The sequence below is a fragment of the Lissotriton helveticus genome, chromosome 9 (genome assembly GCF_964261635.1).
Source record: "Lissotriton helveticus chromosome 9, aLisHel1.1, whole genome shotgun sequence".
Lineage (NCBI taxonomy): Eukaryota > Metazoa > Chordata > Amphibia > Caudata > Salamandridae > Lissotriton > Lissotriton helveticus.
This window is the reverse complement of record NC_136070.1, coordinates 974,212,441-974,228,156: the sequence shown is the minus strand read 5'-3', so window position 1 is coordinate 974,228,156 and position 15,716 is coordinate 974,212,441. Positions and strand designations below refer to the sequence as shown.

General features: G+C 42.7%; 1 protein-coding gene across 1 annotated transcript in view; it reads right to left on the bottom strand.

The window, feature by feature from the left end:
* The window catches only part of LOC144783339 (maestro heat-like repeat-containing protein family member 1), a 136,016-nt gene that overhangs the window by 82,895 nt on the left and 37,405 nt on the right, over positions 1 to 15,716 (bottom strand). The window contains exons 7-14 of the mRNA XM_078662364.1: positions 13,351 to 13,443; positions 11,646 to 11,724; positions 10,360 to 10,421; positions 8,465 to 8,584; positions 7,206 to 7,313; positions 5,909 to 6,029; positions 4,195 to 4,235; positions 3,750 to 3,891 (exon numbers count right to left, since the gene is read on the bottom strand). Coding sequence (XP_078518490.1) covers positions 3,750 to 3,891; positions 4,195 to 4,235; positions 5,909 to 6,029; positions 7,206 to 7,313; positions 8,465 to 8,584; positions 10,360 to 10,421; positions 11,646 to 11,724; positions 13,351 to 13,443 — 766 coding nt within the window. The remainder of the gene's footprint in view (positions 1 to 3,749; positions 3,892 to 4,194; positions 4,236 to 5,908; positions 6,030 to 7,205; positions 7,314 to 8,464; positions 8,585 to 10,359; positions 10,422 to 11,645; positions 11,725 to 13,350; positions 13,444 to 15,716) is intronic.

Genomic DNA, 15,716 nt, shown 5'->3' with positions numbered 1-15,716 from the left:
ATGACTTCAGCCAGGCAGCCCTTCTAGAGGCAACAGAAGTTCCCATGATGTGAGCAACTGAATCAGCAGTGTCAAGCCCACTCTAAATCACTTGACGTTCAGCTGTCTGGGTATCGGCCAACACCTCATTAAAATCCTTCCTGCTGTCCTCAGGAATTTTAGGTGCCAACTGCCGTACTGAGTCCATCAGGGCATGTATATATCTCCCCAAAAGGCAAGCGGCATTGGTCGATTTTAAGTCCATACTTGCTGAGGAGAAGACTTTCTTGGCAGTCTGATCCTGTTTCTTGAACTCCTTATCCCCAGGTACTTCAGGGAATGCACCATCAGCCTTTTTCGAGTAAGTTGCCTGAACAACCAGACTTTCAGGCAAAGGGTGAGATGTTAAAAATTCAGGTTCCCCAGGTGCAACTCTATACCTCCTCGCAACACCTTTAGCCACTGCAGGAACTGTTAGAGGTATGTTCCACACTTCCATTTTAGGCTCAGTTAGAGCTTCATTAAAAGGAAGTAATGGTTCCACAATTGAACTTGGAGAATGGAGGACCTCAGTCAAGAGATTAGATTTATACTCAACTGTAGGCAAGGTTAAGTATAGAAGATCCGCAGCCTTCTTAATAACCATGTGGTAAGGTGTAACGTCCTTTGAAGGGGCATCAGACACAGATGACTGTTCCCATTCAGGGGAAAGCTCCAAACCACTGGCTTCCCTCAAATCATCAAAACAGTCCTCCTGAAGCTCACCTTCTTCCACTTCAGCCTCAGCCTCTCTATATCTTTGCTCCTCTATAAGACGCTGAGCATCCCTTCTGGACCTCTCTTTTAAGCGCCACGCCGTCGGATCCGTGAACGACTCCGACGGAGCCGGTGCCGGCGTCGAGATCGAATCCGGAAACACAGGTCTCTGCTCTCGAGGTCGAATCGGAGCCGGCGACAATGGCATCGGCATCAAAGTCTTCGGCGTCGACGAACTCGGCGGCGCCGGAAAATGCCAAGCTGGAGTCAGTGGCGGCATGAAAGGCATAAAAGGAGCCGGAGCATAGGAGTGAGGAACTCCTAAATTATAAGCTAGAGGACCCATGGGACCCGAAGGTGCACCAGAGGGGTACATGGCTCTAGAATAGACTCCATACATCGCATTTAAAAACGAAGTAGGGTCCTGACCTGGAGCTGGGAAGGGAGGGTAAGGACCCCCAGGCCGATCCCTTGGAGGCTCCGGATTCACCTCTTCCTCTACAGGTGGATGGGTCGGAGTTTTCGAACCCTCAGGCATTGGAGCCTCTTCTTCCTCTCGAGCCGGAGACGGCGCCGGAGATGGATTCGAAACCGGAGCCAGAGAATGAACCGGTGACTCTAAAGGTGAAGCCTCACCTTCTGGATCCAAGGCCTCTGGAGAAGGAGACACTTCATCTTCTCCATGTCTCCTCTTCGGTGACTTCGGTCTTGAGTCCGAATCCTTACCGGAGTGATGTCGAGAACCCTGTCTTCGCTTTTTATGCTTCTTCCTTGACTTCGAAGCATGTTCGGAGGACGACCTCGAAGGCGACTCTGCGTGGGATCTTGACCTCGACCTCGCCTTTTTTTAACGCGATCTCGAAGTCCTCTTCTCCTTTTTTCTTTCAACTTTCCACCAGAAGTTTAGCTTCCCTCCCTCGAAGAGCCTTCAGGTTAATTTTCTTGCACCAAGAACAGCCTTTGACATCGTGGTCCGAACTAAGGCACCAGATACATTCCTCGTGTGGGTCCGTTATCAACATAATTTTGCCGCACTCCCCACAGGCTTGAACCCGGTCTTCTTAGCCGACATCTTCGACGAGACAAAGAAGCAAAAAGACTAAGAAAACAGTAACAAAGTTACCAACAGCTATAGAGATTCCCCAAAACTATTAGCGTCGACGACGCGGAAAAAAGGGAACTGATATCATCACGCCGACGTAGGCCTAATAAGGAGTCAGTGACGTCAGTCGGAGTCGCGCGCGATGCCGTGCTCCTATGACGTTGCTGGTGCAGGGGGATATTCACAAGGTGAGAAATCCACTGGCAGATGTATCCATCAGAAAGTAATACATATCAATTCATTACTACCAACGTAATATCACCAACTCTTATTAATGTCCCTCACTTTGAAATTCTCACATAGTAGAATTCAGTTATGCAACATTTAAAACATTTCTTTTAACTGCAACTAATGGTTGAACCAGTGTCCTGGTTCAGCCTGTGAAGTCAGTCCGCAACTTAGGGTTGACATTTGACTGTAATCTCACCTTGGAGGCGCATGTGACGAAAGTAGTAGGTTGCTGTCTGGCTATTATCCGCTCTCTTCAGAAGATCCTACCTCTGCTGCCCCCTCTGGCGCGCTCTTTGATAGTTCTGAGCACGGTACTTAGCAGAGTTGATTACTGCAATGCCCTCCTCCTTGAGTCACCAAAGTTTTTACTTGCTAGGATGCAGAGGTTACAGTCAACTGCAGCTAAACTAGCACTAGGCATTTCTTGACGGTCCTCTGCCTCCTTGGCCTTGGCGGAGATGAACTGGCTGCCAGTGAAAGAAAGAATCCAGTTTAAATCGCTCTGCCTGGTATTTAAGGCCTTGCATGGAATGGGTTCTATCTCCTTGCAATGCAAATTTGAGTGGTATGTTCCTGCTAGAACATTACGCTCCTCTGGGGCAAAACTGATAAAAATCCCTAGATTTAAAAAAGTTAGAGCTGGTGGTTGATCCTTTGAGGTCACAGCTGCTAAGTTCTGGAAATACCCTGTTCAGCCTTACTCTTCATACAAACAATGTTATGCCCAAGTAGGCTAATCTACCCTCCCATGTACCCTGACTAATACCTGCTTCTAATATAAAAGTAGAGACAACGTTTGGTGTTAATAAATGTGTTTTGTATTGAAGCCACCTGTGATCTTTTTTCAAGCTCAATAATTTTGAAGAAGTGGTGATATTACATTGTTAAAATAAGTCACAATTGAAATATAAGACCTGTTGCGGATCTGAGAGGTTTAATAATCATGATGGCCTTGGATATATTGGAGAAGTATTTTTTCTATGTTCATGGAATCTTTGAGCAAATGTGCACTTTAAAACATGGATTCAAGATACCGCTTCTTTATGTGATCAAGCTTGCGTCTGACAGCTGAAGCACTTCATTGCAGAAGCTTTGTCACTGACTGATTTTCAGCAAACCAATGCTCTCAACATGAGGAAGGAACCCAGAACTTGCATGAAGCTTCTTTCTATGTGGTTTGGAGTATGGCAGCAGCCGGCTACAAAAAATGACTGTGTGTATTTCTTTCTATTTTTTGTTTGTTGCTTATTTATACAGACCTCCTCATATGTGGATCTATTGTGTCATATCAAACACATTCTCTTCTGTCCTCCACAGCATTCACAATGGGCCAATCAGCCCTAGGCTAACTTCACTGAGTGATGACATTCTACTTTTACACAAGGAGTATATTCACACCCAAAGTATTTTTCTTTAGTTCCTGGGACTACTATGGGAATGTGGACTTTTCAAGACTAAAACAATATTTTATGCTTTAGACAATATGTTTTTTTATCTTGGTTAGTACCTGACGTCTCCTCCCACAATAAAAGTTTTACAAAAACCGTTACAAAATACAAGCGTGACAAAGCCTAAAAGCTAGCAGCGAACACCAGAATTATTGGCTTTGCCAATGCTTGTTTAAATGCCATTAGTGCTTGTTTAATTTGTGTGCTCACTGGCTCATGCTTTGGTGTCTTACCTTCTAAATATGCTATCAGGGGGGGAATCTTAATTTTTGCGAGTCCCACTAGAAATGGGTAGTTTGCAGGAATCAGGTGCTCGAGAAGTGCCAACACCGAGGTTCCCCTTTCGACATCCCAGTGGGGATTAGAAGAAATTACCTGAAAATCGACAACAAAGCATTCAAAACGTGATACTTTCATCAGGTCTTACTCTCTGGGCTTTAAAGTAGCTGTAAATGCTATCTTGTTTTCTATACAATCCACATTTTGGCTGTTTCTGTACAATGTAAGCAGTATGTTGTACTGATAACCAATTGACTGGAAATAAAAAAATTCACATTCATATGGATACAAGCTGACTTGAATTCAAGATCTTCATGGACAAGTTGTATAGAAATGCCAGCAAATAACTTGGGAAAAGGGATCTGGTGGAATATGGTGGGGGTGGAATGTGGTACTCACTATTAGTCTGATGAACAGGCTGCGCATTGGAAGGCCTTTAGCTGTTTAGATACAAAAGAAAGAAGCTGTGTCATACTCAGGTCATAAAATACTGAGTAACACTTGCTAAAGAAAGATATATTGCTGATACACACACTTATGACACATAGGTGTACCTGCAAAGAAGAGGGTAGGATGATGGGTGACATTTCATTGATGCTCTGGAGGTCATGAGGATACTTTGAGATCACTGCAGATACTGGCAAAGGTCCCCTACCTCTAAGGTTGCTGCTAGAGTTGTAAGGTGCCTCGATGTCCTATATTACAATGCTCGGCTCTACCACCCCCAGCAGTTGCTGTCAAGGAATGACCTAAGCTGTCATGCACAGATCCCCCCTGCAGCTGTCATTGCGGGGCAAAAGTCTTCATTGGGATAAGAGAGGATGCCGCAGGAGCTGTGGACCTGCTTTGCATCCTGAATGGACCATGTCATTCTGTGACAGCGGATACCCGTAAGAAAATAGGACTCCAGAACATGTTCTTGCAAATCCATTTTCTAACAATGTTAATGACCTGTGAGGCAGGCAATATAGGGGCACATATTGCCTGTTCTCTTCTGCTTACAACCCCGTGACACAGGTGACAAAGAAATAGACTATGATACCATCTGTCCAGGTCACTTGCACTTTAGCAACACAGCCAATGGAAAACTGAATGAGGAGAGCTCATTATAACCCTGGAAATGCAGGGCCCGATTCACAGAACTAATTTAAGACAAAATCGTAAACTTACTACTTTTGCTATTCACAGAAGTTAGGATTTTGTCTTAAGTTTGTCTTAAGACAGACTTAAGACAGACTTAAGTTAGGACTTTGTCTTAAGTCTGTCTTAAGTCTGTCTTAAGACAAACTTAAGACAAAATCCTAACTTCTGTGAATACCAAAAGTAGTAAGTTTAGGATTTTGTCTTAAGTTAGTTCTGTGAATCGGGCCCACTGTCTGCAATTACAAATACTCACCCACAGATGCAAATCTTCCTTCTAACCTTGGAGTCAGTCAAAATAATTATTTTCACTCACCCTCATTGAGCAGGCATCCTTGTGTACTAGGTCCATAAGTCAAGTTGTGGCCAAATACTTGTATTCTAGTCTGGATCTGAGGTCCAAAATGTTGAACCAGAAACATTGCAGAGAAAAATATAATAACTAAAAGTAACTCCATGGAGGAATAAAATACACCCCTGTTGCTGTCAACAAAATAAACGCGTATAAATAGGTACCATACCCAGAAGGGTCTGATCAGCATACAGGACATAAGTAATTCCAAAGAGAGCAAAAACACTCCAAGGTATGCAGAGGAGCATTAGAGGACTGAGTAGCCTCACAGAGTGTGGAAACCTGGGACAGTTGACAGGGGTTGAGAGCATTAACCAGATGAAGAGATGAAACCAAAAGGAAAGTAATTTTATGGCTGGCAAACTGCAAAAAGTATGTAGAGAGAAGCAACATTGGGACAGATACATATAACTCTAAAAGGAGAGCAAAAACTGTTATTTGAAAGAAGGACACCCACATGCTATAATAAATCAACCACAACTCCTGAGCTAATGGACAGATTTTTCACCTCATGCTATATCATGACTATGTAAGAGGTGATCTGGGGAGCTGAGGAGGAAGCATTAACCACCTTCAATGATCAATCCCACAGTATCAATGAGTGGGATGCATAAGACTCACCACATTTCTGAAAGTTGATGCTTGCTTGTTTATCCACAACAAGTAGCATCTGGCACAGAGCTGGCACAGATGAAGTATAGTCCTCTTCCAGCATGTAGCTCAAAATCTCTTTCCAAAATTCCTGCAAGAAAGACCGGCAAATGCATTATTTGTATCATTAGCATTTAATAAGGCTTTATTTCCACAGATAAACAGTCATTCCTGGTGGGATGGTTTTTGGCACCTAAGGTCATGTGTCATTTTCTAAGTCCACCTCTCCTGGAGATGGGGCTACATTTAATTCTTCCCCTTCCTTATACCATTCCTTGCTGACGGTGTCCAAGGCAGATGCCTACTATTACTCTCATGTAGCACCAACACTGTTTAATGCTACAATCTGTGGCTCTGCATCCAAGGAGAATGAAGACATTATTTTCAGAAAATGTGTGCAACATTTACTCTCCAAAAACCCTGCAAGTGAGCTGAACTTTGCAAATGATCTCATTATCTGCTGTTATCTTCATATAATTATCTTTGTCAATGTACCAGAGTATGCAAAGCCATTGCTGGGAATGCAAGACCCTGTTGATGTGAAATATTGGTGACTGATGCATCATGGGGCAGATAGCAAATATTAGATGCAAATTGAATAGCAATGTTTTGCAATATCACTCATGTACCATTCAGTCTCATTTCAAACTGGTTATTTAGAAGAATGCAAAACCTCCTGCCTCATTAAAATGAATGAGGTAGGATTTGATTAGCAATCTTCCCTGAATGCTGCAAACACTGGGAATGAGGACCGCATGGGACAGCAGACCTCCATCCCAGCAGCAGAGGAAACAGCCTTTACATCGCGTCTCGAACCACGCCGTGCTTAAAAACGTGGTTCAAACCACAAATGCATCTTTACAACACTTCCTTTTAAAAATGCAAGTCATTACAACAAGTGTTGGACTTTAAATCTAACACTTTCCCTACTTTTGCGCAGACTGGAGTTGGAATAGTAGATTGTGCTATTCCAAAGTCCAGCGCTTTCCCTAAGGCAAGTCATCGTAACAACTTGTGTGGTAAAGGAATGTATTTTAAACACGCATTTGTGGTTCAGACCACGTTGTTAAGGCAGGCGTGATGAATGCCTGCATGGTTCCCACATACAACCCTGTAGAAGAGGGAGCTTTACTAAAACATGCTTGTATTTGAGGTGGAGGATAATTAAGATTACCTGGGAAATCAGGACTCTCTGGATATTCTGCAATTTATATTTTCTACACTCCTAGTTAAATGTCCCACCTTGTTCCACATCCTTCTCACTTACCTCATCAGTATTTCTATGGCGTAATGCAATTTTATTGAGGAACTGAGAGATTTGGATGCAGATGGTCTCTTCCTCAACATCAGATTCATGATCCATGTGACTAGTACACTGTGAAAATGTGTAAAGCAAGAGAAGTAAAGTAACATGTATTTTCACATCATTTTCACTATGTTTTCTCTCCTTACGGAGGGACAAGAGATGTGAGAGTCAAAACATTACAACTTCCTAATCCAAGTTGCAAGCCAAAGAGAATCTCTTGGCTTAAATTCAAATGTGAAAACAAAAGCAATCACCTCAAACATTTAAATACCAATGTATAAATGAGGTTATGCTCTCATGCTCTTCTCTGTATTATTATTCAGTAATTTGTCTGGGAAGGGTATAGCATTCATATACTGCAGATATATTGGTGGACTCACTTATAATATGTAAGCGTCTGATACATGGGACACTATACCTGAGACATTGCACCTCTGGCACCCCAAGGTAGTCTCTCATGCTTACCACAGGGATTGGGATGCTCATGCACCCTGCCCCCACCACTTGATGGGGAAGTATGTGCTATATTATGGGACTTTTTACTCTCAATAAGGACAAAAGAATACCAGGAACTACATTTTTGGGAGACAATGTTGATATGAAATATTGATTTGAAGCATATTTGTGCTACTTTGTGTAGGATTTGGTAGTTTGCCCTGTCAGGCATTTGAACAGTAAAGAAGGGTATGTAACAGGATAATAATACACTGTCAGTGACATCATTTAAGTGCAGTCGCGGAATGCCCTTGTGCCTTGCCCAATCACCCTAGAAGCTCTGGTAAAGCCTAATGGTCAGTTGCCTTTCATAGGCTGGATTGTGTGGTAGGCCTCTGCACTGCCTGTGAGCACTGCTTTGGATCCTGTGCCATTCCCACAGTGTCTGAGCATTTTTATTTCAGGTGCAAATGTAAGCAGATAGATGGAGCAAGGGAGACCTTTAAAGCAAGGGAGGATGAAAGACATACTGGAGTGGTAGTGGGGAAACATTAGGCTCAGAACATGGAATTTCAAGGCGGGGCTATGGGAACCAAACAGAGGGACACAAGGTCTATATTCCACCCCCCGGGGCAAATATGGAACACTGCAGATCTATTTTATATGGCATAGGAGCTTCATCGGGGCACAAGGGGGCTAAAAGGTACCCTTATTTATTTTTGACTGACTATGGTTGATGTTCCCTAACAGATTCACTTAAACAAATATGTACATCTACCACTTACTTTCTCTTTGGTGAGGAGGTTGTACTTTTTGAGCACATATTCAATCACAGCTCTTCCGTCTATATCATAATAACCTTTGGATGTTAAACTGGATATTAAACTTAAAGTAGCACGAATAACCTATAATTAAAAAAATGGTAAGCATGTTTAGTGAGAAACCCTTTTGGCATATAAATAGGATCAAATCCCACATTCTGGTGAGGGAGCAGCAAGGGAGTGTGAGGAAACCATACAATCTCTCCTTCCCTTTTGTTCACAGAGGATAGAAAGATACATTTGGTTATGTGTGGAAAGCTAGTAACTGGATGCAACCTTTATAAAAATATTGGAAAAGGGTTATTAAGACACTCTGAGAATGAAACGGGAGTCAACTTAATGTAACTGTTTTTACAGAGTGTCTGACCGAAGTGCAATTGAGGGAATATTCAAACATTCCAGGTAGACTACACCTTCAATAGGTGCCTGGGACGTGGTAAAAGATTGCACAATATGTCCAGGTAGGTTACAATCAACAAAGAACCTCTCAGGACCTGGTATTGATTACAAAAAATGAGACTGAAAAATAGGCTGTGGATTTCACTACTGTGGGAATGAAAACAACCAATAGTAGTCTGTGGAAAGAATGATGGCCACTTTCTAACTCCGCCCGCAGGATATAGCAAACCTACACCATCCCCACTCTGCCATCAGTTAACAAATGGGTTAAAGTACTGAAAGTCCATTATCCCACACCTTGATGTTTGGTTGGTCCATATCACTTTCAAGAAGTCATATGGTCTCAAGACCGTAAATAGTCACAGTCTCCTAAATCCACGTACCAGGGTTAAAATTCACGTCCCTAATATGGCTCTGTATGCTGCATATTTGCACAAGCTGGCCCCAGTGGCTTCAACCACCAAAGAAAACATCCATGTTTGATTTCTGTGATTCTAACATTCCTCGTAGAGTCCTGTCTCTCATGTTTCTGGTTTAGTCTGTCAAGTATCTAAAGTCAACTGGGTTTATATCATGAGGTTAAAAATGACAAACCCATTACACCCCCCAAAGAGAATACAATAGAGACCCAGTTATGGAAATACAGGTTTTGTTGATTATCAAAAGAAAATTACTTTTTCAATTTTACTTTATGCCTATGTCCTGTACTTTCTTACATGCTGACCATGGTGATGCTGTTATTGAAGTTACCTGCTTTCTCAATGTCACTGAAGTTGGGCACATTGTGGACGTATATGGCGTCAAGAAAGTTACATATATTCCAATCTCTACAGACAATACATCTTTTATATCACAATTTGACTTTTCAAATGTGCATACTGAATATTATTCTGAACTATTGATCCACGTTTGGTGAGATTTTGCTGAGACATAGCCCAAATAACATTCTTGGAAGAGACCTTTGACTCATCAGCAAAATATCTTACTCCCCGGTTGTTAAAGGTTTGAGCAGATATTATTATTCTAAACTTCGAACTCCCCGATTTGATCATCAACACTCTCTTCTTGAAGTGAAGGGTATTACAGACCAACTCAAGGTGAAATACAGACCAAACACGTGGACAGCACAAAAGAATTGTTTCTTAACACACGTTTATTCAATAATTAGGGACCAGCGCGTAGGACAGGAAAACTGGGATATGTCCACTTGGACAGGGAAACAATGGTACACAGGATGCACTGAACAGACACACATGAATGGAGGTTCCATGACCCAACGACTCCAGGAAGATTTGCCTTAGAGAAAATCAACAGACTGTGGTATGCATACCACTGCTATGGGTCCTTGTAAGTAGAGCATACTATACTATCCAAAAAGTGCAAAACTTTAATTAGATTGAGGTGTTGGGTATGAAACTGCTTTAACACAGATTGCTTCACACATAATAGCTTGATGGTACCTTGCGATTGTCATCCTCAAGCACGTGACAGACAGCATCCAGATAAGAGGCACCTTCTGAATCTATGAAATAAAGCCATACACCAAATGTTCATAACACATAGATATTGTCTTTGTCTAGTAAGATCAAGATTAATAGATAAGTAGAAGAGGTTTCCGCTATCAACTGTGCTGACCACCCTGAGGGTCCTGTCTTTTAGTTTTGGTTTGCGAGTCTGTGACTGTGAGTCCCATGGGCCTATCAATGCTTTCCTGTTCCACTGTACATGTCTGTGTCATCATGTCCCACTGAGCGTGTCTTTGTCTTCCTGCTCCACATTTTATGTCCCTTTTTATTCCTGTCCAGTATCTATGTCAGGATCTCTGTTCACAGTGTCCATGTCCCATTAATGGCTCACAATGGGAACAATTAACGGAAAAGACAGAGGTGGCATTGTTTGACCACTACTTTTTTTTTCCACCACAATTCATGTTATTGAAGATGATGGAAGGGAGGCTTGATCTTAAATTACAGTGCTCTAACAGAAACGATTTAGAGTTAATATAGCTGAGGAATATGAAATTGAACTGATTTGCTCAGAGCTGCACCATATTGGTTAAGTAAGGGAGTATGTTGGGACTATAATTTAGGGCTCCGGATTCCATGACACAAATTTTAGTCCTTTAACTATTCTCCATGTCTACCTAAATCACACACTACCACCTACCCACTGTCAGTCTTACCAGTTTCAGCAAGAAGCTTGCAGAGCAGCTGTATTGTTACTGCACGGGACTCTGCACCCATCTGGATCAAGCTACTTTCAAAATATTTAAGGACCTCACTAGAGTGAGAATGGGCTGCAAGAGTAAAGTGAAGAGAAAAAATAGACATAAATGAAAATTAACACAACATAAAATCATGCAAGGAGAAACTCAATGCAGGGGAGCAGGTCATCAAAGCCAAATATACAGATATTCTTCAACTCATATCCAGGAGGTACGATATCAATGGTCTACACAACATTTAATGATGATCTTAGGAGCACATAGTACTCATGTGATTACTATAGCTGTATATAGTAAAGTGGACTCCATGTTCCAGTAAAAGTCAACCAATGCACTGGGAAGGGAGATAAAAACTGAACCAATATTAGATGTATCTATCAGAAATTAGTTTTTAGGAAGATCAAGTTATATGCAGGGCAGTGAACAGAAATGAATGTTTCTGGGGACCTGATCCCTAGTAAAGACCATAATATACTTGCAGTATCACAAATATGTACATACATGCATTTTTGACCAACTTACCCAGTGACAGGATAATGGCTGTGGACACCTTGAGTGGCTCTTCCCTTTCATCGGAAACTCCCCTTGAGGGTGTGCAGATCTGTCAATAACAAAGCAATAATAAACAATAATGGAAGCTAGGCTATCTGAAAGCCAATCCCGTACATCCAGACAGCAAATAACTTTCAGTGGGGGAATGACAGCATAAGAGTTTGTGAGGCCTTGTGGGGCCATGATCCATACAGCGCTACAGCAAATTCAATTGCATGGAAAACAGCATTATCTGGGAGTCCAATATTGGTGGAATTGCAAATCCTCAGTTACCACTCTAAGATGGGCACCTTAGCTTCAAATGTTTTTTTGTATGGCTTGGAGACTCTGAAGTCTCACGATATTGCAGCAGACAGTCGTACAGAATGCTATTTAACACAGCTGGCACTAGGGACGGTGTCAGCTATTCAAGGAAATAAAGGAGGACACTGTTGTTGCACTTCAACTTTTTTGTATCTTTGGGGACAGTAAGTGAGTTCTCCTTTTCCATCCCGAGGTGTCTGGCAGGTAAGGTGGGTTGCATGCTTTTCAGAGCGGGTATCTTTTGTGTTCTTTTTTGCTCCTTTTGCATCCCAGGTTTCTGGTCGGCGGAGGGGGGAGCGTGTCTATCTGTGGGTGCCTATATTAGGAACTTTTTCTGTTGGGTAACTAATGAATTTCCTTCAATTGATGTTATTAATCAGATGTATATGATATATACTATGTATTATTAAACCTATCGATTTATGACATGTGATGTTTTTAAAACTCTTTGTATCAACCGTATAAGCATTGGGTTTCCTGTTGTTGGGAATGTCACAGAGAGTCCAGTAAATGTTATATAGAAAAGTCTAGATGGACAATTGATCCTCCGAGATAAGCTTTGTTAGCGATTATGTCTCTGTTGTAAACCATTGTTATTTGGTAAGACGTTTTTCTTTCAGGTCGGTATCCTTCTCTGTTACCTATTATGAGAGCCATAGTTGCAGAGAGGTGGATTTATGGGTGGCTCCTGCTTAGTACCTCACTACGCTGACAGTTCTGACATGGTTTTTGCAATAATCTTCTTTCTTTGCATTCTTGATGATAATTGGTTCATGTTGATGAGACTATGTGTGTTGGTCTGGCATGAATCACACTGAAATTTGTCATGTGTCGGGAAAATGTTTAAAAATGATATAGTGGGATGGAAAAGTACAAGGCCATTAGAACTTTCACCATCTCTGACTACAGGATGACCCAAACCAATATAATGGAAGCTCACATCAGGGTTGTACGCATGAGCAGATTTTCATGTTTCGTTTTGTACATTTGCTACCATTTGGTGATCCTGGGTCTACATGTGGGGATCTAGTTCACAGTAGGGAATACCCGGTGGTGAATAAGTGAAGATCCCACACTATCAAGTAGCGGTGTGAAGACAACCTGCTCTGATTGCTTTCGAGAGGCATGACTCCTGCCCAGGTTACATCGAAAAATGCAAATGGCATATGCTCTTTTTTCAGTTGCTGAGATTGCACTTAACAAGGCTTTTTATGGATTATAATTTAATAATTTTTCCCAAATGTTCTCCTTTAAAAACACTCTTGCTATAAATGGGAACAATGTGGTTCTTTTATTTGTTACAATATGTTACATAGGAAATTACTGTTGTTTCCCACTGAGATACTTTGTATATCCTCATGTATATACTTACCAGGTGATGCAGGGCTGCAAGAACATTTGGCACAGTTCCATTCAGGCCTCTGCAACTCTTAGTAACAGCTGCCTGCATGCATAACTCAAGGGTCTGTAAGGAGATAAGAAAACTGGGATGAAGCCAGAGGGCAATTTGAGGAAATGTTGATGGTCAGTGGTGAGTTACAAACTTTAAAGTGTAAATTCTGTATGAATGCCAGAGTGAGTTTGTGTCTGAATGAGCTCTCATGTGTTCTAATTCTTAATAGACATTACCACAAGTACATGTTGACAGATGACCATTCATAGGTTTAAGTATTTCTTCACTGGTTTGTCTGTTTTCTTGACTCGCTGTGCTTCACATAGTAGTGTTCTCTGTTGGCATCAGATGTTGGATTGTGGTCTATCAAGGAACCACAACCGAACATATGCAGCATTTAACTGGGGCATGCCCTAACACGTAGCTCAGAATCACTACTTGTCATTGTAGGCCCTGTATTCCTAGCCACCCTTGCTAATGGCCCTTGTCTCGGTTGTCCTAATTCTCTTGGTGGTTCGAGTTCTTTTGGTTGCCTGCTGCTCCTGCTTATTATGGTACTGTTGTCTAGATCCACTTAGTCATCGTAGTCCCTTCCTCCTGGTCTTGGTCTTCCTGTTCCTGGTCCTCATGCTGGTCTTGGTCTTGATGGCACTAATCAGCTTTGTTGCTCTCCCTTTCCTTTTTTCAAATCCTCATTCTGCCTTTGCTACTCCTGTACCTAGCCCAACTGATGTTTCTTCTTGTGAATCTCTTGGTGGTTGTGTCCTGATCCTCCTGGTCATGGTCCAGGGCTCTATTGCTTGTGCTACTCCTGAGGCGAAAAGCCGGGAGGTGTTTACTGCTCATTTTTAAAACTGTATGCTGTGTGTTTGCTCTTATAATACTTGCCGATTTGCACATTGATTTTACTTTGACACTCACCTGATTCCCAGAGCAGCTGAATACTAGCTGTTGGGAAACGGAATTCACTCGTTTCTTGGCGCCATTGCTCGCCGAGGGAGACGATAGCCACGCCCATCTCTTGCTGGCCACGCCCCCTCCGCAGAGATAAATAGGGCGCGCTGAACTCGAGCGCTGCTCTATTGCTTGTGCTACTCCTGAGGCGAAAAGCCGGGAGGTGTTTACTGCTCATTTTTAAAACTGTATGCTGTGTGTTTGCTCTTATAATACTTGCCGATTTGCACATTGATTTTACTTTGACACTCACCTGATTCCCAGAGCAGCTGAATACTAGCTGTTGGGAAACGGAATTCACCCGTTTCTTGGCGCCATTGCTCGCCGAGGGAGACGATAGCCACGCCCATCTCTTGCTGGCCACGCCCCCTCCGCAGAGATAAATAGGGCGCTCTGAACTCGAGCGCTGCTCTATTGCTTGTGCTACTCCTGAGGCGAAAAGCCGGGAGGTGTTTACTACTCATTTTTAAAACTGTATGCTGTGTGTTTGCTCTTATAATACTTGCCGATTTGCACATTGATTTTACTTTGACACTCACCTGATTCCCAGAGCGGCTGAATACTAGCTGTTGGGAAACGGAATTCACTCGTTTCTTGGCGCCATTGCTCGCCGAGGGAGACGATAGCCACGCCCATCTCTTGCTGGCCACGCCCCCTCCGCAGAGATAAATAGGGCGCGCTGAACTCGAGCGCTGCTCTATTGCTTGTGCTACTCCTGAGGCGAAAAGCCGGGAGGTGTTTACTGCTCATTTTTAAAACTGTATGCTGTGTGTTTGCTCTTATAATACTTGCCGATTTGCACATTGATTTTACTTTGACACTCACCTGATTCCCAGAGCAGCTGAATACTAGCTGTTGGGAAACGGAATTCACTCGTTTCTTGGCGCCATTGCTCGCCGAGGGAGACGATAGCCACGCCCATCTCTTGCTTGCCACGCCCCCTCCGCAGAGATAAATAGGGCGCGCTGAACTCGAGCGCTGCTCTATTGCTTGTGCTACTCCTGAGGCGAAAAGCCGGGAGGTGTTTACTGCTCATTTTTAAAACTGTATGCTGTGTGTTTGCTCTTATAATACTTGCCGATTTGCACATTGATTTTACTTTGACACTCACCTGATTCCCAGAGCAGCTGAATACTAGCTGTTGGGAAACGGAATTCACTCGTTTCTTGGCGCCATTGCTCGCCGAGGGAGACGATAGCCACGCCCATCTCTTGCTTGCCACGCCCCCTCCGCAGAGATAAATAGGGCGCGCTGAACTCGAGCGCTGCTCTATTGCTTGTGCTACTCCTGAGGCGAAAAGCCGGGAGGTGTTTACTGCTCATTTTTAAAACTGTATGCTGTGTGTTTGCTCTTATAATACTTGCCGATTTGCACATTGATTTTACTTTGAC